General features: G+C 32.8%; 1 protein-coding gene and 1 long non-coding RNA gene across 10 annotated transcripts in view; both read right to left on the bottom strand.

Annotated features, from left to right (window-relative positions):
• Positions 1-782: 782 nt before the first annotated feature.
• LOC127718044 (uncharacterized) overlaps positions 783-8,073 on the bottom strand; it is a 69,960-nt gene continuing 62,669 nt past the window's right edge. For 8 of the 9 annotated variants that reach the window (XM_052223941.1, XM_052223942.1, XM_052223940.1 and 5 more), the window contains one exon: positions 783-1,217. In XM_052223941.1, coding sequence (XP_052079901.1) covers positions 937-1,217 — 281 coding nt within the window. In that variant the 3' untranslated portion in view covers positions 783-936. The remainder of the gene's footprint in view (positions 1,218-8,073) is intronic. The other variant, XM_052223946.1, reaches the window with a different exon arrangement.
• Positions 3,675-8,073, bottom strand: LOC127718049 (uncharacterized). The gene is made up of 2 exons (XR_007989539.1): positions 7,837-8,073; positions 3,675-4,069 (listed from the first exon to the last, which is right to left on the bottom strand). It is a non-coding gene; the product is annotated as an uncharacterized LOC127718049 (long non-coding RNA).

Raw genomic sequence — 8,073 nt, 5'->3', positions numbered from 1 at the left:
AAGAGAGGCTAAAGATACCGACGGAACATTCAAACTCATAAGTCGAAAATAAACTGACACAGTACACAACACACAACATTGAAAAATAAAAACTAAGCAACAGAACCCCAAAAAAATATGGGGGTAATATCAGGTGCTCCGGAAGGGTAGAGAGATCCTGCTCCACATGTGGCACCCGTCGTGTTGTTCATGTTAGTAAAAGTATAAACCCGGTGACAAGTCTAATTCGGTAGGTCACATTCGGGGAAATGGGGACTGGATTGTAGTTACGACAATTGAAACATGTCCGTTGTCATCTGTGAAAAAGATATTCCATAACGTCAACCACCTAGTGATTGCGTCAGTAAAATTTACGAAGTGATGATTTTAAGTAAACATTCTAACTGATTTATAACACAACTATCCGTTTTTTATGTCAGTTTTGTTTTACAAAGCAACCATTTGAATTGCGTGTTCTGGTCTTTCATTTGTCGCATAAATTTAGCTACCGAGGGAGATTATTCCCTGTGTACTATTTTTATTATGCTCTAAAATTCTGATTGAAAATACAGCTAAATTTTATAGAAATAATGAACTATATTCAATTATTAATGATAATTTTTTTTTAAATTGAATTGACGTTCTTGCATTTTATGTTTCTTAACATGTTGTGAACACTGATGCCATTTGAGGTAAATCAGATATTTTATAAAACTTGCAGTTGTCTAATTTCAAATGAATGATATGATTTGTCAGGTTATCAACAGATATAATTGGATTATTCTCTAAAATACAAAATAGAATATTTTCTGTATGTTTTTATTAAGTTTAAAAACAATTATTCTATGCACATTTGTAAACAGTATTTATGTACAATAATTACATTTAAATCAAAGCTCAAGATGAGATGACATGGTACACATCATATGCACCAGTATGCCTGTATAACAATGTTATTCATCTTATCATGCTTATGCAGTTGATTTTTCCAATCCTATGTAAGGCTTTGATCAGTATTGTATTTGTAGGTCTTGGAGCTTTCTTCTGCTGCCAGATCCGTAAGATTTCCTTCGTCTGATTCAACAGCTTGTCCTTGTGTTCGTATTGTATGTTGTGTATTTCAGACATAGTTAAGTTTAGTTCTACACCTAACTGCATACTACTGTTTCCGATATGGTTTGCCAGACAGTGCAAAGTAGCGGTAGATGGTACTTTGTCCATAGTATCAACTGAAATTCCTTAAATGGAAATAGATACATTAAGTTTGAATTTAAAATTGCAAAAAAAGAGGTAGGCGATATCAAGGGGACATTCAAAACTCATAGGTCGATAAGAAATTGACAATGTCATGTTAAAACCGAAGTCGACGCGACGACAAGTCCAAAAACACTCCACAGAAAGCTAAATATGAGCAACACGAATCTTTGAGATAATTTTAAACGCTCACCCTATGTTACATGATTAGAAAGGCCAGTATAAGTTTTTACAACCAATTGGTCCTCACAAAAAAAAAATCTTATTAAACGGCTGACAAATGTAATCCTAACTTAATTAACATAAACGATTCTTTCGGCGTCTTCTTTCACAAATATATTCCTTGATCTTGTCGATAAATCACGTATCTGTATAGTAAAAGCCATTACTAAAATTAAATTAAAATAATCCAGAAAAATTCTGAAAGGTTTATACAGATGCCGCATTGGGAGGGAGGGGGAGAATAAGTAGTAGGTCTTCAATAGGATTCTCTTACATTTACGATTATCCACTAAAAACTTAATTCTCATGGGACCGCCATCGTCATTGAAAATCTTTCATGATTGAATTATTTCAGATCTTTAAGAAAACATTTATTCCTATTTTGATTTAGTCTTTTTACAATGAAAACGTCAGAAAATACAGATTAGACTCCTCATAGGGTTTTTGGTTATGTGATTACTTTTTTTAGTGATTATTTGATTACCAGACCAAATATTTCATGATTATTTGATTATTTGATAATCTAGGACTTTATTTTTGATTATTTGATTATCTTGTTTAAGAAAATTATTAAGGATTATTTGATCATATTGGCAAAAAAAATGTGATTATGTGATTACTTGGACACCCCCATGAGGACCTCACAGATGCGTAGATAGACGATATGATAGTTATCATCCGGTGGTGATTATTTCGAGCATTTTCTGGTCTCTCGTTTGAATATCATATCAATAAACCCTGATACGAACTACAGATACAAGCAACGTCGAGTTCATGACATACAAGCAACCGTTTGTTAGAGGACATGACATTCTTACTTCAAAATAAATAGTCTGAATAAACGTTGCACGATAAAGGCAAATATAAATTATAATGTATTTAGTTTGACCTGGAATTGAAGGGAATCGAACCAAATACCTTCCATTTTTTTATGTGAGCACGATAGCATGAGGCATTTAGCTATTTCAATCAAACTTGGTCTTGTCTACAACAAACTAAAGGTGGAAAGCATATATAGGAGGTTAAAACACGAATGTTTGTCTTTTAATTTGCTAAACGTGCTGAAGAAAATAATGATTGGTAAATGACTGTAATTTTTCCTTTAGAGTTGCGATGAATGACATTTTTATTACTTTTATAATATCAAACATTTGTCATTACTGAATCAAAATAACATGTAGAAGACAGGTAACGGCAAAAGCTCTTCGCAACTTATAGTCTTATCATACTTATTGTGTTCATTATGTTTGATTAACATATTAAACGATAACAAATATACTGCACCAGATGCGCATTTCGACAATTTACGTCTCTTCAGTGGTGCTCGAAGGCAAAATAAATATAACTTCAGTTATTCAGAAGACTTTTCAATAAGGTTAATGTTAAACGAAAATAACACGTTGAATAATTTCATGCGTCCAAAGTGCTTTTGTGGATTAATCGTCATCAGGAACGCCCAAAACCCAAACATTTGACATTTAAGAATTTAAGAATGTATAAGAGCTGAACACGTAAGGAGCTATATCATGTATATGACGAAAAGGGACTTTCTCGGAGGAAAATAGAACCTTAGTTTTAAAATATTTTCCTGATCTATTCAAATGTTAAATAATCATACGACCATGCTATGTCGTAAAAATCTCAAATAACATGTTGACTCCATGTTTAAACACTGGACACTTTTAATTTGCAAAACACTCATTTGCAAATCCGCCGCCGCCTCTCCTTAGAGCTACAGTGTCGTGTATGTAACCAAAATGTGCGGAATTACATTGGATTCAATAAATTCATTGCTTTTCTGCTGTTATTATTATATATATTTTGTAATTTGATTTAGAAAAAACATGGGATTTTCAATATCCCATGGGATAGGGCAAATCCCATGGGATTGACCATTATCCCATGGGATTTTGGTTAAATCCCATAGGATTTTTTTGGGTCCCATGGGATAATTGTAGTCCCATGGGATATTTGTTGTCCCATGGGACTATAATTATCCCATGGGATTTTTAATATCCCATGGGACAAAATAAAATCCAATGGGATTCAAATTATAAATATACAGTAATGTGTATGTTACAATGAATTCTGTTTGGTAGTAAATTGTTTTAAGATGAATCTTTTTAGTTGAATAACTTTTTTTCCTTGGAAATGTTAATGCAATTATATTGTTCTATAACTGTTCAAAACTAAACTTTTAAACAACAAAGCAGATAATGTAAGTATCAATATATGTTTATTTATGAATTCTATAATACTTTTTTGAAACACAATTTTTTCCCATTTGGAATCAATGAAAACTCTATTATTAGGCTTAACATACTAGTAGCTTTTTACATAAATCTCATTTTTCTTCAGGATATCCCTCCACCCAAAAAAATAATAGTTTCTTATCATCCAGCATTGTGTGATCGTAATGTATAGTCCACTTTTTGGCCATTCAGCACAGAACATTGTCGTTATTGTGGTTTTAATATCTTTAGATATTTAATAGAACTTCGATTCATTGACTGAGTGATGAAAATAATAACTGATCTGACTTTTGTCTTTGAATTTATTCTGGTCTTGTTTCTGTGTTTTCTCCTTGTATTCTAAGTGATGAATTTCAATCCTTCTGAAAAAGAACCAATAAAATCCGAAGTTATGGATTTTAAAAAATTGTTTGCATACATGTAGCAATAACATATGATTTTCAATAAAAATAGCTATGCGGTATGGATTTTACTGATTGTTGAAGGTTGTCCAGTGTCATCAGTTGCTAATCTTCTACATTCTTTGGTCTCTGATGGAGAGTTGTTAAAATTAGCAATATACCACATCTTCCTATTCTAATATTATATAACAATCAATTTATGTATTCTTCTTTATAACATTTGGGTATTTTCCCCAGTTATATATATATATATATTTATAGATCAATGTTAAAACTTAAGGCAATTACAATAACATTCCATTTTTCACAAGAATTTGCAATATACTTATATAATACAAAACGCCAACAATTGAAACAGCACTTCTTTAAGCTTCTGAAGTTCTGAAAGAGTTCCACTTGTGTTTTATTTCAATGAGAAAATACCTTGAATTCTTTGGACATGTTTGAAATTATAACATTGATACAAAAAATTATATTGTTTTTTTTTCTTATTTTTGTGTTGTTCGGTTTACTGTCTCATTTTTATATATGGTTATACATATATCCTGAATCTTCTTTTTGTTAATACTTAATTATTAATAGTCAAAATGGGATATTTTTTATTTTGATAATCTCAAAACATTATTATTCTATCAAATAACTTATTTCCAAGTTCACAAAACACCATTGTGTCAGATATTATTTTTAAGACATGTATAAACATGATCAACAAGCAGTTGACAGGATGTCATGCAAAAATCTCACTAATATTAAACTTTCACAAAAACTCCATACTCAGCGAGTACTATTAAAGTTCTTAGTACAGGACAAATTCCTAGTACAGGACACCATGCCTGGCAAACACTAGCATGTGTCAATGTCTAGTCAATCATGTAATCAGGCTCAAAATCTTAGTTTGGCACTGAATTTAAAAGTTCACCACATAATGAACATGTGTATGAAATTCAACTTCATGGTAAGCTATGTACCTTAACCTAAAACTTTAACCTAAGAATGTACTATAATTTCACATTATGACATTTCTATGTTCAGTGATCCATAAAATCAGGGTAAAAACAGTAAATGTGGTGCATAATGTATAAACAAGAGTGCACACGCTGAAATGTTGCGCCTTCTTTACTAATCATTGATATCATGTTGATAGTCCTAAATATAAAGCTTTACTACAACTATCACATAAACTAAACATGATCCAAGAAAATGAATTCAAGGTCATATAAACCCGACAAGAAATACATGTACACCTTACAATCATTCAATATACTAAATACAGTTGACCTATTGATTATAGTTTCTAAGAAGCAGACTTAACCAAGAAAAATAAACATTGACCAATGAACCATGGAAATGAGGTGAAGGTCAGATGAACCATGCCAGGCAGACATGTACAGCTTACAATCTTCCATACAACACATATAGTTGACCTATTGCATTTAGTAATAGAAAAAAAGACCAAAACTCAAAAATTTAACTTTGACTACTGAACCATGAAAATGAGGTCAAGGTCAGATGACACCTGCCAGCTAGACATGTACACCTTACAATTATTCCAAACACCAAATATAGTAGACCTATTGCTTATAGTATCTGAGATATGGACTTGACCACCAAAACTTAACCTTAAATATAAAAAAGAAGATGTGGTATGATTGCCAAGGAGACAACTCTCCACAAGAGACCAAATGACACAGAAATTAACAACTATAGGTCACCGTACGGCCTTCAACAATGAGCAAAGGCCATACCGCACAGTCAGCTATAAAAGGCCCCGAAATCAGGGCCGTAAATTGCCTGTCTTGTAAGGGGAGGCAGTTGAGTTTTTTTTTACCCATTATAAGCAAAAAATGATATTTTTTCGGGCCTTTTCCCTGTATGCAATGTACCTCCTCAGAATTCACCACTTGTTAAATTTTTGTTATATTTCAATAAATAAGCGCCTGGAATATATTGAAAATAGTTATAAACCAGAGTTAGATTACGTGTGCCGGTAAAGTAAGATTTTTTACGCTTTACGCTTCATCCTGCTTTATGACTCTTCGCAAGCTATTTTTACTAATTTTTAGGGAAAAAATTTGCGAACTTAAAATGAAAGGCCCCCTAAAGTTGAGCCTTTTTTTGTGGTTTATCATGCTTTTTTTGGCTGTCCCAATCGTTCTATTTTGACTTCGTTTCAGAGACACAATTTTCAAACCTTAAAATGAAAATGCATACTTAATAACTCATAACTTTTAATTATCAAATTCAAATTATTATAACGTAACACTTTTTGTTTACACTAACAATTTTATTCGGTTAGGCTTTGTCAATTGCCAAGGGATTTTTTCTGTGCCCGGACGAATCCCATCTCTTTAGCAATTCTATGCATTCAATATTGCCAACATTGTCACTTCTATGTGTAGCATAGCCAGACAACGTAATCTGTTTTCCGTTTGTTGACCTGTTCTATGTTTTAAGGCGCCGTAGCACAGAAAACGAGCTCTCACAACTACAGGACCCAACTGGCAAGGCTAACAGAAGCAAAAGTATTTGTTTTATATTTAAGTAGAAGTGCATGTGTTTGATTGCTTGCTCTACTGTACATTTTGACCCAATCTCATTAATAGACGTAAAAGTAACAACCAGTGCTATTAAAATAATGCTTGATTTTAACAATTTTTTCTTTTCATCAGTATTTTTTTCTTCATTTTTTCTCTTTTTTTTTTTGTCAGTCCGCAATAGGAGGCAACTGCCTACATGCCTCTATGTAATTTACGGCCCTGGAAATAACAATGTAAAACAATTCAAACGAGAAAACTAACAGCCTAATTTATGTACAAAAAATGAACGAAAAACAAATATGTAACACATAAACAAACAACAACCACTGAATTACAGGCTCCTGACTTGGGACAGGCACATACATACAGAATGTGGCGGGGTTAAACATGTTAGCGGGATCCCAACCCTCCCCCTAACCTGGGACAGTGGTGTAACAGTAAATATAAGAACGAACTATAAAAATCAGTTGAAAGAGGCTTAACTCATCAGATAGATAAAAATACAAATACTACAATTACAAGTGGACGTGGCCGGGTACTTGTACATCCAAACTAGAAAAAGACACTAAGTACAGATCTGAGAGTACTCGCAGTTACTGACAGCTAGTTCAAAGCCACTAACAACTAATAAAAAAAAATCATGCATCTAAGACTTAGTTCTTGTTCACTGATCCATGAAATGAGGTCTAGGTCAAGTGAAAACTCTCTGACGAGCATGAGGACCTTGCAAGGTACGCACATACCAAATATTGTTATCCTATTACTCATAATAAGAGAGAAATTAACATTACAATTAATCTGAACTTTTTTTTCAAGTAGTCACTGAACCATAAATATGAGGTCAAGGACAATGGACATCTGACAGACAGAATTCATATCATGAGACATGAAGTATGAAGCATCCAGGTCTTCCAACTTCTAAAATATAAAGCTTTTAGGAAGTTAGCTAACGCCACCGCCGTATTTGCCGCCGGACCACTATCCCTATGTCGAGCTTTCTGCGACAAAAGTCGCAGGCTCGACAAAAATACATGAACATTTTAAAGTACTAAATATTGAGTATATACATGTAAAACCACAAGTTACTAACTGAAGTTCATGGTGAACTGTAACCAAAAACTTTAAGTGAATACAATTTAGAGAAAGACAGATGAATGCACAAACACTATCAAAACAGAGCATAAAACTTACCGAACAAGATGTTTTACATTTATTCTTCAGAAGCAGGAAAATTGAAGTGTTTCTTTTCTTTCTCTGCCCTCCATGATATAAACTTCAAATTCATTCATGCAAAATATGAAAATCTGCAAAAGTAGGACCTTGTATCTCAGCTTATCCACATTTTGGCTTTTGAACTGCATTGTTCTTTTCATCTTGCTGGCAACCTAAACATAAAAAAAAAATGATAAACACATAATTCTGGATTAA

Source organism: Mytilus californianus, unplaced genomic scaffold, assembly GCF_021869535.1.
Source record: "Mytilus californianus isolate M0D057914Y unplaced genomic scaffold, xbMytCali1.0.p SCAF_10, whole genome shotgun sequence".
Taxonomy (NCBI): Eukaryota; Metazoa; Mollusca; class Bivalvia; order Mytilida; family Mytilidae; genus Mytilus; species Mytilus californianus.
The sequence above is the reverse complement of the archived record's forward strand: the minus strand, read 5'-3'. Positions and strand labels throughout refer to the sequence as shown.